This window comes from Notechis scutatus, chromosome 14, assembly GCF_049901735.1.
Source record: "Notechis scutatus isolate UNSWTSFEM ecotype Mainland chromosome 14, rNotScu1.2, whole genome shotgun sequence".
NCBI classification, from domain to species: domain Eukaryota; kingdom Metazoa; phylum Chordata; class Lepidosauria; order Squamata; family Elapidae; genus Notechis; species Notechis scutatus.
The window spans coordinates 3,456,955-3,476,609 of NC_142022.1; the positions used below are offsets into that span (position 1 = coordinate 3,456,955).

The window sequence follows — 19,655 nt, forward strand, 5'->3', positions numbered from 1 at the left end:
AGATAGATAGATAGACGCAGACATATATAGATAGATGTGGATAGATAAATAGATACACACACACAGTGCTATAAAATGTTGTCCTATATTTATTGGTATCCTGCCTTTATTATTTTTACAAATAATTCAAGGCAGCGAGCATATCCAATGCTCCTTCCTCATCCTAGTTTCCTCACAACCTTTGAGGTTAGCTGGGATGAGAAAAAAGGACTTGCCCAAAGTCACCCAGCTGACTTTCATGGCTAAGGCAGGACTAGAACTCACCATCTCCCACTTTCTGTATATGGTAAACAGCATACAGTATGTGTTTATATGTACAAATGTATATACCGAAACACACAATTATAAATCATATAGAATAATACATGTATATTAATAGATTTTTTATAGATAGGTGGATATAGAGAGAGGATGGATGGATGGATAGATGGGGGGTTATAGAGGGAGGGGATAAATAGATAGATGTAGAGAGACATAGATCTCTGTGTTTATACACATACAGCCCCCCCCCCCATAAAATCTACAAATGTGTGTATATCTCTAGATAAAGTGACATACACACATGTACAAAAACATGCAGATTGCTAGACACACCTTAAGCCCCAGAGCTGTTGTTATCTACAGGCATGTGATTGTGTGTGTGTGTGTGTGTGTGTGTACACACACATATTTACATATACATATACAATGGCAGTTTCTCAGCTGTCACCAATGCCAGCCGGGTGGACTTCAACTCCCAGAATCCCCCAGCCACCACAGCTGGATCTGAAATTCTGGGAGTTGTAGTCCATTCACCTGAAAAACGGCTTAAGGTTGAGATACCTGGCTTATGTTGCCCATCTGTTGGGAGGGAGAAGCCCATCCTAATCCCCTCTGGGTTGAGTTGGGACTACACTACCCATCATCCCAGCCTCTTTGGCAGCTGCCTCTCTCGGGAGGGGATTATAGGGTTTGTAATCCCAAGGACACTCTGGGGGGAGGGGGAGGGCCCAGCAGGCCTTCCAGGAGAGGGAGGGGGAAAAAAGGAAGCTGCACCGGTGGGTTTTCTGCCTGCCCAGGAAGCCAGCGAGGCCCCTCTCGCCTCCTTTCCCTTCCCCTCGCTCCACCGCGGCGGAGAGGCCTCACCCAGACGTCGAGGTGGAGGCGGGTAAGGCGCCCGGCGCCCGCATAGAGGTCGAGGCTGAGCTGTTCGAGGCCGAGCCGCTCCTCCAGGAAGTGGCCCAGGTAATGCTGCAGCAGGTAGCGGCAGGCCCGCTTCTTGATGGAGCTCGACCACGGGAAGAACCAGCTGGACATGATGAGAGAGAGGCGGTGCGGGCTATCGTCGTCTTCGGAGGTGGTCGCCGCTGCCGCCGCCGCCGCCGCCACCCGTGGCACCTTGCCCGGCCACTCCAATCACGCGATCCCCCGGCTCCGTGTTCGGCTTCTTTTACTCTCCAGGCCCGACTCGCTGGCCGACGGGCTCGCTCATTGGCCGCGCCTCCCCTTTCCCCTCCTTTGATTGGTCGCTCGGCAGGCCTCGCGGGTGACGTTGAAAGGGGGCGGGGACCTGAGATGAAAACACGCCACCCGGGGCGGGGCGTCAAGCAAGTTCCCTTATTCTCCCCTAGAGAGAAAATATCAAGAGCCACCCAACTCCTGTAGGAGAACGTGCTTCCGGGCTCGCTAAGAAAGTCTTGAGTTTTTCTGTTTCTAAAGAGGCGTGCTAGGAGAAACGGAGGCGCCATTTGGAAATTTTGACTTTCGTCTCTAAGAGGTTCGAGCGTCCCTTCTTAAATACCCAAATAACCCTTCTAAGATGGAAAACATAAAGGCTTCCAGACCCGGGTTGCCAAATGGCAGGATGAATAGAATAGAATTCTTTATTGGCCAAGTGTGATTGGACGCACAAGTCTTCAGTGCAGAAGCTCTCAGTGTACAAAAAAAATACCTTCATCAAGAATCATAAGATACAACACTTAGTGTTAGTGCTAGGATATAAATAAGCAATCAAACTCATACTAGGAATCTAAATAAAGCAAAAGAATAGAATAGATTTTGGAAGGAATGGAATGGAATGGAATGGAATAGAATAGAATAGAATAGAATAGAATAGAATAGAATAGAATAGAATAGAATAGAATAGAATAGAATAGGGATAGGATAGGATAGGATAGGATAGGATAGAATCTATTTCTACTATCTTCTATCTAATCTATTCTATCTACTCTATCTATCTATCTATCTATCTATCTATCTATCTATCTATCTATCCATCCATCCATCCATCCATCCATCCATCCATCCATCTATCTATAAAAGTGAAATGCCACTCACGCATCATCACAAAATCTCCAGAACCGTAAAGCCTACAATCTTGAAATTTAGCACGTAGGTTCCTCTTGACTTGTAGATGCTCACTAAGAAAGGATTTTTCCAAATGCCCATCAGAGCATTTAGTATTTCCTATATTGTTATTATTATTAAAACGCTAAAGAGTTCTACTCCCCCTCCCCATCTGAAAAGAAATCTGCTCCAAATGCAAAACACAAGCAAAGAAGAGGAGTTTCAGTTTGAGTTTCACAGCACTAAGCAGCTTTAGCACAGTTGAATAGTCAAGACCTTGTTGATGATCCAAACTCTGTCAAGGACCTTGGAATACTCATCTCTAATGATCTAAGTGCTAGAGCCCACTGTAACTACATAGCCAAAAAGGCATTAAGAGTTGTTAACCTAATCCTACGTAGCTTCTTCTCTGGTAATATTACACTACTAACTAGAGCATACAAAACATTTGCTAGACCAATACTCGAATACAGCTCATCAGTCTGGAACCCACATTACGTATCTGATATTAGCACAGTTGAGAAAGTCCAGAACTATTTCACAAGAAGAGTTCTCCACTCCTCTACTCCTTGCAGAATACCTTATGCTACCAGACTTGAAATTCTAGACCTAGAAAACCTACAACTACGCCGCCTTTGGTCCGATCTAAGTATAGTATGTAAAATCATACATGGCAACGTCCTACCTGTCAATGAATACTTCAGCTTCAACCATAACAATACAAGAGCAAACAATAGATACAAACTCAAGGTTAACCGCACCAAACTTGATTGCAGGAAATACGACTTCAGCCACAGAGTGGTCAATGTCTGGAATACTCTACCTGACACTGTGGTTTCTTCCCCAAACCCCAAAAACTTTAACCTTAGACTGTCTACTATTGACCTCACCCCTTTCCTAAGAGGTCTGTAGGGGGCGTGCATAAATGCACCAATTGTGCCTACTGTCCCTGTCCTATTGTTTCTTTTATTTTTCTTATATGTATCCATGTATTCATAACTACATTTTTACTTATACCTGTTCATCTTGTAAGCAATTGACAAACCAAATAAAATAAAAATAAAATAAAATAAAGCTTGCTTCCTAAGGCAATTCCATGAAACTTAGGAAAGAAAGATCCTGCAGGAATCTGCCCTTGCGATACAATAATCGGCCACAGGAGGCAGTGTAACACAGCTGCTGACTTCATGCCATACTGTGTGTAACTAGCTCACCATTTCTCAAAGTTGCCTAGTTTAAAAGGGGCGGACTTCAACTCCCAGAATTCCCCAGGCAGATGTGCTGGCTGAAGAATTCTGGGAGTTAGCCCATACATGCCAGCTGGGAGCTGAAATCTGCTCATTTTAAAGTGGCCAAGGTTGAGAAATACTGCTGTAGATTCTTCAGTCCAGCAGTGGGACTCACATTTTTTTTACTACCAGTTCTGTGGGCGTGGCTTGGTGGGCGTGGCAAGGGAAGGTTACTGCAAAATCTCATTCTCTTCCCATCCTACTTTCCAGCTCCGCTCTCCTGTGCAGGGCAACCAAAGAAGACCCAGCCAATCATCTGGGACTCGGGAGGCGGAGAAGAGATGGGGGCGGGGCCAGTCAGAGGTGGTATTTGCCGGTCCTCCGAACTACTCAAAATTTCCGCTACCAGTTCTGCAGAACCGGTTGAATACCCACCTCTATTCTTCACTCCTATTTCAGCTTTCCCCGTGCATGGATGGATGGAAGTTGTAATACAAAAGATCTGGAGGAGGACAGCTTGAAGAAGGCATCTTAGCTGTAGCCTATTCCAGAGTATTCTGTTGGCTACCAGTACGTTTCTAGGAAAATAGCTATTCATGTAGTCCTCCACAACGACCACAATTGGATCCAGAATTTCAGTAACTAAGCAAGGCAGTTGTTAAGTGAATTAACGTGAATCAGGCGGTCATTAAGTAAATCCATCAGCTTTGCTTATTGGAAGCCAGCTGGGAAGGTTTCAAATGGTTCCATGCATGGCTGGTTGTGAAGCACCCAAATTTTATCCTGTGGCTGGGAGGTGGTGGGAGGAGAGGGTTATTTTGAGGACTGGTCATAAGTTAGTTTTCTCGGTGCAGTTGTAATGGTCGCTAAATAGCTGTAAGTCGAGGATTATCTTACCGTAAGAAATAGCTTTGTTGTTGTATTTACCAGAAAGGAAATCAGAATGTTCTTTTTTGTATTTCCTTTCTTTCTGCCCCTTGGGTTTTTTTCTTTCTTTCTTTGTTCTTTCTCTTGCTCCTGCTTTTACCTTTATTGCTTTGTAGATCAAAGAATCCTGGGGTTGGAAGGAACCCTGGAGGTCTTCTAGTCCAACCTCTTACCCAAGGTAAGAGACCGTGTATCTCAGACAAATGATTGTCCAGTCTCTATTCTATAACAATATAACAATTCTATTTCATTCTTTTATGTCCAATCACACTTGGCCAATCAAGAATTCTATTCTATTCTATTCTATTCTATTCTATTCTATTCTATTCTATTCCTTCCAATATTTGTTCTGTTCTATTCCATCCCATCCCATCCCATCCCATCCTATTCTATTTACATTCCATTCCATTCTCTATCCTATCCTATAGTATACTATACATTATACACTATAGTATACACTATAGTATACACTATACTATGCTATGCTATACTAATACTATACTATTCCATCGCATCCCATCCTATCCTATTCTATTTACATTCCATTCCATTCTCTATTCTATCCTATCCTATAGATTATACACTATGCTATACAGTACTATTCCATTCCATTCCATTCCATTCCATACTATTCTAATCTTCCATTCATTAACAAATGTTTTTTTTATCCTAGTTTGTAAAAGCAACTACAGAATTACCTGTATTTGTTTTTACAAGCTAGGATAAAAAGGAGCAATCTGCACTGGGAGGACTTGCTGGTCCTCCGTGTGAATCAACTGCTCTGGACAAGTAATCGGATAACTTCTTCTTCCTCAAGCGAATTGACTCCGCACCCAAGTTTTCTGCCCTTACACAGAGTGGAGCCTTTCTCCACGCCATTTGAGATCCTCTTGAATCTCCTTTTGATTCAGTCAGAGTCAAAACATTTGGTCTTGTGATGATGGCACCAAGTTAAAAAAAGCCAGGAGATTCTGAGTTCTAGTCCCATCTCAGACACGAAAGTTAGTTGGATGACTTTGGGCCAATCAACCAGGAGATTCTGAGTTCTGCTCCCGCCTTAGGCATGAAAGCCAATTGGGTGACTTTAGGCCAATCAACCAGGAGATTCTGAGTTCTGCTCCCGCCTTAGGCATGAAAGCCAATTGGATGACTTTGGGCCAATCACCAGGAGATTCTGAGTTCTGCTCCCGCCTTAGGCATGAAAGCCAATTGGATGACTTTAGGCCAATCAACCAGGAGATTCTGAGTTCTAGTCCCAGTTTCTCTCTCTTAGCCCTGCCCACCCTGCAGGGTTGTTGTTGCAGGGGGAAATAAGAGAAGGAAGGCGTATTATTAAGCATCTTCACGACCTGGAATTATATATAAAAACAATAAAAGTGTTATAAAAATTAAAAAAAATAGCCCAGAACTCGGTAATTCCCCTTTTCAAAGTGAGGGACCGCTTTCTCCAAAATTCCAGATACTCATTTAGTAGAAAAAAACACAAACCTCTGTTTATTGATTGACATTCAACTAGAAAAGGCACCAATAAATACCCTGAAAACGAGCTGGGCAGGGGGGTCCCTATGTATTTGGGGGCGGGGGTCTCTGCCACACTACATGAGTAGAGACCTTCCATATCCTCAACCACGTCATCTCACAGCTCGTAAGAAATCTTCCATCATTCGCCCTGATTTTCATCTTTGCACAATGCTGGGTTTTCCCTGTTCCAGCCTCTCGGATGTTCCTTGAGGTCTACATCTCCCAACCTTCCCTCTGTCCAGGGATGGTCAAGAGGACAGCCCTGGTTGCCAGAACCATGCTGGAGCAACTGAGATGGAGAACTAACCAGGGCAAAGGTAAAGATGAGGAGCTTGCTGTGCGCCTTAGGACCAGTGGTGGGATTCAAATAATTTAACAACCGGTTCTCTGCCCTAATGATTTCTTCCAAAAACCAGTTCACCAAACTGCTCAGAAAGTGTCGTGCCCCTGTCGGAGTCTGAATCTGAAGAGGAGGGAGATGAACAGCCGACAGGGAGGGGGAGTGTGGCTCCGTTGGCTTTGGAGGAAACGGGGGAAGGGCAAAGTCTGGCTGGGCAGAGCAGGAGAGAGGTAGAACAAGGGAGAGGGAGTTCAGAGGAAGAGCCAGGCCCACTCCCTTTTCATCCTAGGGCATACGGGGAGGAACAGAGAAGGGAGCAACATGGGTTGCATGGTTTACAGAAGAGGAAAAGGCCCTGATTCCCTTCATCAGCCACAACTGGGAAGACAGTTGATAAGAAAGGCAGGCTGCGTGTGGCAGGCTGTTGGGAGCAAACATGACTCTATCCTGTGTTGTCATGGCTTATCCATGTTCCTGGCGTCTTCCCAACCATGTGAGTTTTGCCGTGGCTTCAAGTCTGAAATTCTTGCTCCTGCCTTGCCAAACTAATTACTTCAGTTTAGCTTGTTTGGACTTTAAGTTACAGTTTGTGTTGATCGTGTTTTGGACTTAATTTTCTGCAGTCAAAGGCTGTTCCTGGGAGAGTTTTTCTCCAGCCAGAAGGCAACCTGTACCTTGGGAGCAAAGTTGGAGATGATAAAGGGACTCTTATTGATTATCTGACTGTGTAGCCTTTGTGCCACACCCTGGGTCATCACAGAAAGTTAACAACCGGTTCTCCCTAACTTGTGCAAACTGGCTGAATCCCACCACTGCTTAGCACCCATAATTAATTACACACGCACACATACACTGAAATGTTTGTGTCCAAACATATCTGGCAGCATGAAAATCATCGTTTCGAAGAACCCGAAGGCCACAAGTTTCTTTGCCCCAGAGTCATGGCCGCACAGAAAGGGAAGCCAAGTTGGCTTCCTTCGAGAGAGAGAAGAACCACAACTAGGAAAGTCCATTGGCTTCAAGATGCCCAGAAGAAAACCTTGGGCCTTGATTGTTCTTCTCCGTTGCAGATGCCAAACTTATCTCTCTTGCTTTTCCTTCCGAAAATGGAAGCTGTGTAGTGATCTTGGCCACCGGCTAGCCTGCTGGAAGGGCCCGACGGCAAATGGTTGGCCTCAGTTTTATGATCCTGCAACGCCCGCGGGAGATGCCAGATCTCAGAACCCGATTTCCCCCCCATTGGAGCTCAAAGGCGGGTTGACTGGATGACCGGAGATGTTGAGCTCTTTTCCGGCGTCTCTGCCAGGATGGCTTTGGATTTCCATCTAGCTCTGGGGAGACAGATGTTAAAAGGCCATTATAAGCCACAGATTTTATTAGCAGGAGGAATAAAGGGGAGGTGAGATACGTGATTGGAAAAAGAGGCTGCACCCGAGCAGAGAGAAGGCTCCTTGGTACAAAAGAGAGACGGAAAATCAATTTTTGCAGAGATAGGAACAGGCAATGGGAAATTGCAAAATGATGAAAGGCATCGAGTCAGAGGGAGAGAGTGGAATACAGCAGGGTAGGGCGCGGTAGGGTAGGGTAGGGACAGGACAGGACAGGATAGGATAGGATAAAATAGGATAAGATAGTAGAATAGAATAGAATAGAATAGAATAGAATAGAATAGAATAGAATAGAATAGAATAGAATAGAATAGAATAGAATAGAATAGAATAGAATAGAATAGAATAGAATAGAATAGAATAGAATAGAATAGAATAGAATAGAATATTGGGATGAAGAAGGGAATAGAATAGAATAGAATAGAATAGAATAGAATAGAATAGAATAGAATAGAATAGAATAGATATTGGAAGGAATAGAATAGAATGGGAGAATAGAAATAAGGGAAGAGAAGAGAAGAGAAGAGAAGAGAAGAGAAGAGAAGAGAACAATATAATGAAAATGAGAGGAGAAATAGCAATATAGAAATAGAAACAGAACAGAATACATAGATTATATAGGATGGAATAGAAAATAGGATAGAATAGAATAGAATAGGATAGGATAGGATAGGATAGGATAGGATAGGATAGGATAGGATAGGATAGGATAGGATAGAATAGAATAGAATAGAATAGAATAGAGAATAGAATAGAAAATATATAGAATAGAATAGAATAGAATAGAATAGAAGAATGGAATAGAATAGAATAGAATAGAATAGAATAGAATAGAATAGAATAGAATAGAATAGAATAGAATAGATATTGGAAGGAATAGAATAGAATGGGAGAATAGAAATAAGGGAAGGGAAGGGAAGAGAAGAGAAGAGAAGAGAAGAGAAGAGAAGAGAAGAGAAGAGAAGAGAACAATATAATGAAAATGAGAGGAGAAATAGCAATATAGAAATAGAAACAGAACAGAATACATAGATTATATAGGATGGAATAGAAAATAGGATAGAATAGAATAGAATAGAATAGAATAGAATAGAATAGAATAGAATAGAATAGAATAGAATAGAATAGAATAGAATAGAAACAAGGGAATAGAAGAGGAGAGAAGGAAAACAATATAATGAAAATGAGAGGAGAAATAGAAATAGAAAAATGGAAATATAGAAATAGAAACAACAGAACAGAATAGAATGGAAGAAGGAGACTGGGGAAAGAGAAGGAGGCAATGGAGAAGGTGACCCACCTCTCTTCAACCTCTTCCACTGTGTCCAGCAGAGGGACGTTAAACATTTCAGGCAGAAACACCGCCGAAAGGCCAGAAACGACGGGCGTCACCCCAAATATCACCAGGGGCAGGAAAGGCTGGTAGTCCCCTGCCATCAGCACGAGGGGCGCTATGATGCCACCCAGCCGGGCCATCACTGTAGTGAAGCTGCTGCCCGTTTGCCTGGCAAGGAAAAGCCACAGAGATCTTTAAAGGCCCCCGTTGGTCCTACCTGGTCCTCTTCCCCGGCACAGCGACCCTGTGAGGTAGGCTAGGCTGAGTCACCAGCCCATGGTTCCCCATCGGGGGTGGGGTGGGGAACCCTGCTGTAGCTTCACGCAAACTACAGATCGCACCTAGCCGGGCAGGCTCTGTTTCCTCCACACCCAGAACCACAGAAATGGTCGAATGCAGCATTTCTTTAAAGGGGTGTGGACTTCAACTCCCAGAATTCCCCAGCCAGCCTCCTGGAATTCTGGGAGTTGAAGTCCACATCCTCTTAAAGTTGCTGAGGTAAGAAACGCTGGTCTAGTACAGGGGTCCCCAACCTTGGCCACTTTTAGACTTGTGGACTTCAACTTCCAGCATTCCTCAGCCAGCTTTATACTGCTTTGCTGGCTGAGGAATTCTGGGAGTTGAAGTCCACAAGTCTTAAAGTGGCTAAGGTTGGAGACCCCTGGTCTAGTATGTTGTCCAGTGGTGGGATTCAATTTTTTTTTACTACCGGTTCTGTGGGGATGGCTTGGTGGCCGTGGCTGGGGAAGGATACTGTAAAATCTCCAGTCAGAGGTGGGATTCGCCAGTTCTCTGAACTACTCAAAATTTCCGCTACCGGTTCTCCAGAACTGGTCAGAACCTGCTGAATTCCACCCCTGATGTTGTCTGAATGCAGTCACAGCATGCTGAGATTCAAGCAGGGTTGTCTTAACACATGGGCCCGATGGGCACTTGCCGGTGGGCCCCACGAGCATTGGGGCCCCATACTAATCTGTGTAGGTGAACCCTTCAATGCAGCTGGTATCATATAAATACAGCAGCATATTTATTACATTATTGCATTTTTAAATTAATACTAACATGCAAATATATGCTTAATTTTATCGACCATTTACATTTTTATTCCTGTGAATAGTTGTCGTAGGGGGCCCAGTAAGTACACTGCTTTGCTTAGGGCCCACAATGCTGTTAAGGTGGCCCTGGATTCAAGGGCTGGTTTCTTCAATTCTAGGCTGATCCTTTCGGGACACGCCAAGCAGGGGTCCTCCAGGGGGATTAACCACAACTATCATCCCCTGCCTGCTTGCTTGGTCATGAATGTGGTAGGAGAATCCTGGGCTGCTGGATCTTGAAAGAGAGCCAGGATGTCTCTGAAACCTGACCTGGATTTCCAAGAGTGACCCCCTCCCCCAACATGGTTTCCACCTATCAGCTTACCTGATCACCGTCGGGAACAGTTCCCCTCCATACAGGTAGAGGCACATGGAAGATGCCGCTAAGCAGCCTTTACCCAGAACCACAAAGACAAGACGCACCGTCAACATATCTAGAAGAAACGGAGGTGGGTTGAAAGTATAACCTGGTTAGTTTTCTTCCAAGGTGGGCCCAAGAGAAAGTGTTTTGCAACCTTGGCTGCTTTAGGATGTGTGGACTTCAACTCCCAGAATTCCCCACCCAGCATGTTGAGAAGCACGGATCTAACTCTATCCATCCATCCCTTCCTCCATCCATCCATCCATCCAGAGATGGGATTCAGCCGGTTCAGACCAGTTCACGTGAACCGGTTGTTAAATTATTTGGATCCCACTGCTACACCCATCCATCCTTGTTTCTCAAATTCGACAACATTAAGATGCATGGACTTCGACTCCCAGAATTCACCAGCCAGCATGTTGAGAAGCACTGATCTAACTCTATTCATACATGGCTAGCTGGGGAGTTCTGGGAGTTGAAGTCCACACATCTTAAAGTTCCCAAGTTCAGAAACACTGCTCTTGATCCTGTCTTTTCCCACAAGCATAGCTAGAGGTGAGTAAACTACAACTACTAGCAGACCCCTAAAGGTGGACACTCCTTCTTGTTGTTTCTTCTTACCAGAAGGGACAGGAAGACTGACCAAAAGGAACATTCCTGCAAGGGTGAGGGAAACGGATTGGATGATGCGTCGGCCGACGTAGCTGAGCAGCAGAGCACAGACCATCTTGGCCACCAGGTCTATCGCTCCAAAGAAGAGCTGCACCAGGAAGATGTTCATGTCGAACATGGAGAGATCCATGGAGAGCCCAAAATAGGCCATGTTCATGGAGAAACTGAGAAGGACAAATATTGGGTTAGAAGTGATTTAGGTAGAGTTCCATAACTGGTAAGAAATGTTGGGTGTTGGGTTGAGGGTCTCCTCATTGGCTGGAGAAGATGGAAGTTGCCATCTTCTCCATCAGAGAAGGAGCTATGTTTGGAGAACCCTCCATCCTTCCTTTGGTGCTTCGTCCACCCTCCATCCTTCCTTTGGTGATGTCTTCACCATACCTGATGAACATGAGACAACAGCTGATACGTCTCAGTCCAGGGGTGCGGAACAGGTCCAAGCAAGAGTGGTTGCCCCGTCCTGGAGAATTACTTCCTGTTTGGGTCTCTAGCATCTATGCAGGGGGGAAAAGAGATTACACAAGAATAAACACAAGAGTTTTTGTGCATAGAGCACTGTTGAAGAGTAGACTTCAACTCCCAGAATTCCCCAGCCAGCATGAGGAGCTGAAGTCCACAAGTCTTAAAGTTGCCAACTTTGGAGACCCCTGGTCTAAAGTATAGTTGAGCTGGACTGGTCCCCAGTGACAAGTTAGGTTGGACTTGGTTAGTCCTATGTTAGGAGATCATAATAAGATCTTAGGAATGTATGTTAGACTGGGAGGTTGAAAACTATTCCAGAAACAGACAAGAGTGAGTTGCTTCCATCTTGTTGTCCAAGAAAATTGCCCAGATGTGAAGTTCATTGGTGTTCAGGAATCAGCTTGGACTTCAGATGTTACATCATAGCTGATTTGCACTAGATTGGAGTTTCTCACACTAGTCCACGTGAAGATGTATGGGCTTCAATTCCTAGAGTTCCCTAGCCAGTGTGGGAATTGAATTCTGGGAGTTGAAGTCCACTCATCTTAAAGTTGTCAAGTTTGAGAAACAAGGATGGATGGATGGATGGATGGATGGATGGATGGATGGATGGATGGATGGATGGATGGGTGGATGGGTGGATGGGTGGATGGGTGGATGGATGGATGGATGGATGGATGGATGGATGGATAGATGGATGGATGGGTGGATGGGTGGATGGATAGATTGATGGATAGATGGGTGAATGGATGGATGGATGGGTGGATAGATGGATGGGTGGATAGATGGATGGGTGGATAGATGGATGGGTGGATAGATGGATGGGTGGATGGATGATGGAGTTAGAAAAGTGCTTCTCAGCATGCTGGCTGGGAATTATGGGATTTGAAGTCCACTCATCCTAAAGTGGTCAAAGCTGAGGAACACTAGGGTAGTGTTCCCAGTCAAGAAGGGCCAGACCAACCCCTAGAGAGCCAGCTATGGGGCGGGCACTGAACCTCAGAGAAACCTCGTTGCTCCTCACCTCCAGGACCACAGCTTCCCCTGCTGCAGCTTTCCCATTGATCCTGGCCACATGCTTCAGGTTGCGCAGGGCGGCCTCCCGTTCGTTGTTCATGAGGAGCCAGCGGGCCGACTCTGGAAGCCACCTGAGAAGAAGGTCAGGTTGGGGGGCTTGAAGTTGCTTACGGGGCTCTGGGTTGATTCTGCTCCTACTTGGTTCTCCATGCAGGAAAGCCTAGTGCAGGGGCCTTCAAACTTGACCACTTTAAGACTTGTGGACTCCCAGAATTCCTCCTCCTCCAGTCATGTTAGCTCAGGAATTCTGGGAGTTGAAGTCCACAAGTCTTAAAGCTTGCCAAGTTTGAAGACCCTTGGCCTAGTGCCGTGATCGGGTGAACCTATGGCATGCGAGGCATGCAGAACCTTCTCAGTGGGTATGCGCGCCATCGCCAGCTGCTCTTCTGGTTTCTGGTGTGCACATGAGTGCATCTATCTATCTGTCTCATCTATATCTTCTATCTATCTATCTCTATCTATCTATCTATCTATCTATCTATCTATCTATCTATCTATCTATATCTATCATCATCTATCTATCATATCTATCTCATCTATATCTTTCTCTCTCATCCATCTATCATCTATTTTCTATCTATCTATCTATCTATCTATCTATCTATCTATCTATCTATACATCTATCTATCTATCTATCTATCTAACTAACTAACTAACTATTATCTATATCTTCTTTCCCTCTATCATCCACTTATCATGTATATCTTCTATCTATATCTATCTGTGATCTATATTTTCTATCGTCTATCTATCTATCATCCATCATCTATATCTTCTCTCTCTCTCTCTTTACGATGGCAGGACTCACTTCACACTTGCTGTGATTCGCTTTCACAACCATGGCAAAAAAAAGGGGTGGTAAAATTGGGGCAACTCGCTTTATGATCACCTCAACTAAACAACAGAAGGTCCAGTCTCAGTCATGGTCATAACTCAAGGATTACCTGTCAGCACCAGCTGACATTACCTATGGTTTCCCCGGGAAATAGAACCTGATGTTTGAGGGACATCTGGACATATCCAGAGCCTTCCTTATGACTAAAGGGATGTTCTGTCTTGAAGTGAGAAATAGGGACTCACCAGGAATAGGCGAAGAAGGCGAAGAACGGGGCGGAGATGGCCAGCTGCAGCCAGCGCCAGTCACGGATGGCGTAGGCCAAACCTCCCAGCAGCACCTGCCCAGCTGTGCTGCAGTAGCTCTGGATGGAGACGACCACCGCCCGGTATTTGGTGGGCACCCACTCCAGACCTGGGAGAGGGAGAGGAAGACAAGCCGAAATTTCAGATCCACCCAAAGGGAAGACCGATCCAATGATAGAAGAGAATGTTTGCAGCTCAGGGCTGAACTGTGAGCCCTTTGAGCTGCGTGGTTTTCTTGAGGACATTTCTTTTTTTAAAAAAAAACCAAATTTTATTGATTTTAAAAACAAACAAAACATAAGACATCAAAGTCTAAAACCTCCTTTCTCAAAAATTACTTATAAGTTTTAACAAGGCAAATAAGGCATTATTTTTTAAAGCATAGTTCCACACTATCACATTTCCATTTAAACACATATATATCTTTTCCAAATTTCTCATTGTTTCTCCCTTCACTTTTATTCAATTATATTTCTTTCTATCAAGGTTTTATTAATTCTCCATCAAGCATAAACACACAAAATACAGAACATAAAACAAAACCTAAAAAGATAAAACCTTCTTAATTATTATTTATACATGTCTTTTCCAAATTTCTCTCCCTTTAGTTTTATTCCTCCAAGGTTTTATTAATTCACAATCAAAACATAGCTAACCAAAACACAAAACATAAAACTTCTTTTGAAAAGTGGCTTGAGGACATTTCATGGCCCAGCTAGCTGACATCTTCAGCGTTAGAAGGGGGTGGGGTTTATGGAGGGGGGGGGGAGGAGGAGGAGGAGGAGGAGACGACTGTGGGGTCCTTGGTGCTCTCTGAGCTTGGTTGGCGATGATGGTGATGATGATGATGATTTAAGGAAACCACTCCCACGGCCTTCTAGCACTTATGATGTGGCCTCGTTGAGTCATGAAATGTCTACACGGAAACAACCAAGCTCAGAGAGCACCAAGGATCCACACCAATCTACGATTGCTTTCTAAAAGTTGGAGGGTCCCCTTGAGGCTAACCAGTCCAGATCCTGGCTGAGGCCAGTAGCCATCATTTGACCCAGAGTTTCTCACTCTTTGCTACTTTAAGTGAGGTGGACTTCAATGCCCAGAATTCCCCGGCTGGTGTGCCCACCGTTTACCCAATTTAGGGTGGCCGGAGAATCATTAGGAGTTAAGTCCACCCTGGATCAAACCCCAGCTCTAGCCAACCTTCACCCCACCTTCCCGTGTGTCCCACTTCTCATCCTGTCTACCCAGCACTCACTTAAACAGATGTAATTCAGCAGGAATCCGGAGATGCCAATCCCACTCAGGAAGCGGAAGATGCAATAGGCCAGGAAGCTGTTGGAGAAGGCTGCCCCAGTGCCCATGATGGCCACCATCAGCAGCGACCCAATAAGGATCAGCCGGCGTCCGTATCTGTGCCAAGAGGGTTACAAGTAGGATTAAGACATGTCCGTTAGGTCCCAGGTTTGGGGGCAGTGGGTAGGGCAGGAGACGGATTTTGGGTAGGATTTGAAAGGAGAGTGGGGGGTGGGGTGACTTTGGACTTTGGACACCAGGAGACTGGGAGTTCTAGTCCCACCTTAGCTGTGAAAGCTGGCTGGGGAACCTTGGGAGAATCGCCAAGAGTTCTAGTACTAGGCATGAAAAAATGGCTGGGTGACTTTGGGAGGGTAAAAGGACTCTTGCCTTGCGGGGGTGGGAGAGATTGGACTAAGACCTCCAAGGTCCCTTCCAACCCTATGATTCCATCCCCCCCCCCTCTCTCAGTCCTGTCCAATTCACAGGGTTGTGGGGAAAATAGGAGGAAGGTGTGTTGGATATGGGTTGGACGTGCTCGTAGCCTTATTCGTAAAAATAATAAAAACGGGATATCAATAAATAACAAGATAGATAAATATGCTAAATTTAGACTGCCTAAAATTCCTGCCTTGCAAAATTCTGCGATTTGTATTCCTCTCTGGATCGGGCAGCCCACCTGTTTTCTTTGCTTGCGGAATTTCCTTACCTGTCCGAGAGGTCTCCCAGGACGAAGGCCCCCACCAGGACCCCGGCCATGAAGAGGGATTGGGCCAGGCTCTTCAGGGGCTGCAGGTTGCAGACCAGGTCCCACTGCAAGGACACAGAAGAAGAAGAAAAGAGCTGCATTCCCACAACATGCTTAGGCAGTTTTGGAGAAAACCCAGGTGGGGAGGTCTGTGCAACAGGCTAAGCTCGGCTGCTGGGAACCTGGGAAAATGCATGTATTTCTCTCCAAATTTGGCCCCTTTAAGCCTTGTGGATTTCAAATCCCAGAATTTCCCAGCCAGCTGCTGGCTGGGGAATTCTGGGATTTGAAGTCCACAAGGCTTAAAGTCACGGGTGAGCTACTATCAGTTCACTCCGTTCGTGCGAACCGGAAGTTAATTCTACATTTGGTTCACTGAACCAGGAGTTGCAACGACTGGCTGGCCCCACCCCACCCTCCCCTCCCAGGAGTCTCCACGTGGCCCGTTTTGTATCCCACTTAAGTGGAGGTATATAAGCTGTGAAGAGGTATATAAGTCTAACGGCTACTGCTATGGTCCTCCCTCTCTCCCTTCGTTCCTTCATTCCTTCATTCATTCCTGCTCCATGATTAGAGTGCAGGCTAATTCTGCCGGCTGCCAGCAGTTCAATCCTGACCAGCTCAAGGTTGACTCAGCCTTCCATCCTTCCCAGGTCGTAAAATGAGGACCCAGATTGTTGGGGGGCAAGAGGCCGCCTCTGTAAACCGCTTAGAGAGGGCTATGAAAGCACTGTAAAGTGGTATATAAGTCTAAGTGCTGTTGCTATTGCTATCCCTACAAAACTGGGCAACTGGCCCATATTTTACTATGGTTGCAGCCTCCCAGGTTCACCTGATCAACATTTGTGACCTTCCTGGCCGGTTTCTGACAAGCGAAGTCAATGTGGGGGGAAGTCAGACTCGCGTAACAACTAGCTGATTTGCTAAATGATGTGCAGTGAATCACTGAGGAAAAGAAGGCTGCAAAGTTGAGCATGAGTCACCGAACAACCGCCACGCTCAGTCCGGGAGTTTTTTTTTGGGTCCTGGTTGTGGAAAGTCAAGGACTGCCTGAACATTGCCAAACCGAAGAAGGTGGAAATCTTAAGATAAGATAACAGATGAACAGAGTTGGAAGGGACCTTGTAGGTCATCTAGTCCAACCGCCCTGCCCACGCAGGAGACCCTACACACCATCTCTGACCAATGGCAGTCCAGTCTCTTCTTGGAAGCCTCCAGGGATGAAGCTCCCACCACTTCCGAAAGCAACTTCTGTTCCATCCGTTGATTGCTCTCCCTGTCAGAAAGTTTTTCCTTATTTCCAGGTTGAATCTCTCCTTGTTCACTTTCCATCCATTGTTCCTTGTCTGGCCTTCAGATGTTTTAGAAAATAGCTTAACCCCTTTTTCTTTGTGGCAGCCCCTCAAATATTGGAAGACTGCTATCCTGTCCCCCCTGGTCCTTCTCTTCACTAGACTGCCAGGCCTAGTTCCTGTAACCGTTCTTCATATGTTTTAGTCTCCAGTCCCCTCATCATCCTGGTTGCTCTTCTCTGCATTTTTTCTAGAGTCTCAACATCTTTTTTATAGTGTGGTGACCAAAACTGAATGCAGGACACTAGGTGTGGTCTTACTAAGGCTTTACACAGTGGGATTAGTACCTCCCTTGATCTCGATTGACCAGCCATAAACTGAGGGCACATACAGCTATCCTTGACTTACAACAGTTTAATGACCAGTTACAACAGTAGTAGGAAAAAGTGAGTTATGATCGTTTTTCACACTTACAACTGTTGCAACATCCCCATGGTCATGCAATCAAAATTCAGATGCTCCTATTTATGACGGTTGTTAAAGGATGATAATGACCGGTATCTGAATATAGATCTTTTTAACAGTCATGTTTTAGTGTTTTTTTTAATCTAGGTACATATTGCAAGCCCATCAGAGGTGGTCTTCAGCAGGTTCTGACCAGTTCTGGAGAACCAGTAGCGGAAATTTTGAGTAGTTTGGAGAACCGGCCAATGCCGTCTCTGACTGGCCCCGCCAACCCCATCTATTCCCTGCCTCCCATTGAGTCCCAGCTGATTGGCTGGGTCTCCTTTGGTTGCCCTGCACGGGAGAACGGAGCTGGAAAGCAGGCTAGTGGGGTGGGGAGGGAAGGGGGATTTCGCAGTCTATCCTTCCCCTGCCATGCCCACAGATTGACTGACTGACTGATTAAATAAGTAAATAAATAAACACAAAATAAGTAAATAAGGGCGGCTGCAAGTAACCTCCGAACATACCTCCGTCACGATGGTGGAGGCGAAGGTGCTGTGGTCATACTGCCACCCATCAAGGCAGGGCTCCAGTCCCACCTCCTTCCCCGCCGTGTCGTTAGAGTTGGGCGCCAACCACCCTGTGAAGCGCCGGCAACGGTCCGGCTTCAGGTCTTCCCCAAGAGGAACAAGGTTCTCTTGCCGGGAGAGGTTGCCGGGCTGTGCCAGCCTGCACTGGTGCTCTGGAGTGGCCGCGCTGAAGTTCTGCACCAGGTTGTGGCTGGCCAGGAAGAGGACGGGCAGCGAGAGGAAAAAGACGGAGAAAATCTGAAAGGTGCCCATGCTGCCCACCTCTTCCAGCAGGTCCCCGAAGGGGATGGTGGCCACGGGAGGCCCCGGGCACAGGGAGAGGCGGCGTTGACCCTTCGCTGGTGCCATGTCTGCCCGGCCTTTTCTGTCTTCTTCCCTACTGCCAAGGAAAGGACCCCTTTTTATAAGCAAAGGAGAGGAAATGGAGAGGGCACTTTGGATTAATGAATGGCCACCAGGAAGCTGCGGCTGACCGGGCACCCCCTGGCATGGGGAAGCAGATGGGACAGCAGCCATGAAGAGGGCAGGGTCTGCGGGTGTTTGCGTGGGTGTGTGTGTTTGAGTCTTTTTTTGCCTGTCCTGTATTTGCCCAGGTTTGCCCAGGACCCTTTTCCTTCCACCCCTCCAAAAAAAGCAATGCACAGGCAGTCCTCGAGTTATGACCGTAATTGAGCCCAATGTTTCCACAACGAAGCAAGACAGTTGTTAAGTGAGTATATGCACCAAAGACAAATTCCTTGTGTGTCTAATCACCCTTGGCCAATAAAGAATTCTATTCTATTCTATTCTATTCTATTCTATTCTATTCTATTCTATTCTATTCTATTCTATTCTATTCTATTCCTTCATTCCAATATTTATTCTATCCCATCCTATCCTATCCTATCCTATCCGCAAACGATGATTTTAGATCTCTGTCGCACCCAAACAATATAGTTGATACTGTATTTGGTGGTGAATGTCCACACCGCACACCTCAATATTTGAACCAGTGGCTGCAAAGCAGTGGTGGAACTGAAAGTGTGAACATGCTTCACGTGCATGTGCGCACATTCTGTGCTTGCACGCGGCTTCAAACACACAACTATTTCATGCGCGCGGCTTCCAGCACATCTTCTCGGGCAGCCGCTGTGAGTGGAGCGGGTGAGGCATGGAAATCCCCTGGGCTGTGTGGGTGGGACAAGTGAGCCAGGGAGAATTAGATATATCGGGCTGGATAGAACCGAGGTGAGTGGGCAAACCCAGCCGGTGGTTGGAACTAGCGGTCCGAACTGGCAGCGGCCCACCTCTGGTGCAGTGGTTACAGCAGTGACTTGGACCAACATTAACCTCCCAAAGATGCTGGCTTAGCAGTGCAGGAGAAGTTGTTTCCCCCTTTTAATCTGGGGAGAAATTGAGAAGAAACCTCTATG

The 19,655-nt window shown here is 45.9% G+C and overlaps 2 protein-coding genes across 2 annotated transcripts in view; both read right to left on the bottom strand.

Annotated features, from left to right (window-relative positions):
• ATG2A (autophagy related 2A) overlaps positions 1-1,489 on the bottom strand; it is a 68,603-nt gene extending 67,114 nt beyond the window's left edge. Inside the window, exon 1 of the mRNA XM_026685793.2 lies at positions 1,126-1,489. Coding sequence (XP_026541578.2) covers positions 1,126-1,296 — 171 coding nt within the window. The 5' untranslated portion in view covers positions 1,297-1,489. The remainder of the gene's footprint in view (positions 1-1,125) is intronic.
• A 5,711-nt stretch (positions 1,490-7,200) lies between these two features.
• LOC113424193 (solute carrier family 22 member 6-B-like) lies at positions 7,201-18,591 on the bottom strand. Its single transcript, XM_026685797.2, has 10 exons — positions 18,181-18,591; positions 15,876-15,979; positions 15,129-15,283; positions 13,814-13,982; positions 12,680-12,803; positions 11,575-11,687; positions 11,143-11,357; positions 10,486-10,594; positions 9,031-9,234; positions 7,201-7,673 (listed from the first exon to the last, which is right to left on the bottom strand). Exons 1-10 carry the CDS (start codon positions 18,589-18,591, stop codon positions 7,589-7,591), a joined length of 1,689 nt encoding a protein of 562 aa, XP_026541582.1. The 3' UTR covers positions 7,201-7,588.
• Positions 18,592-19,655: the final 1,064 nt, after the last annotated feature.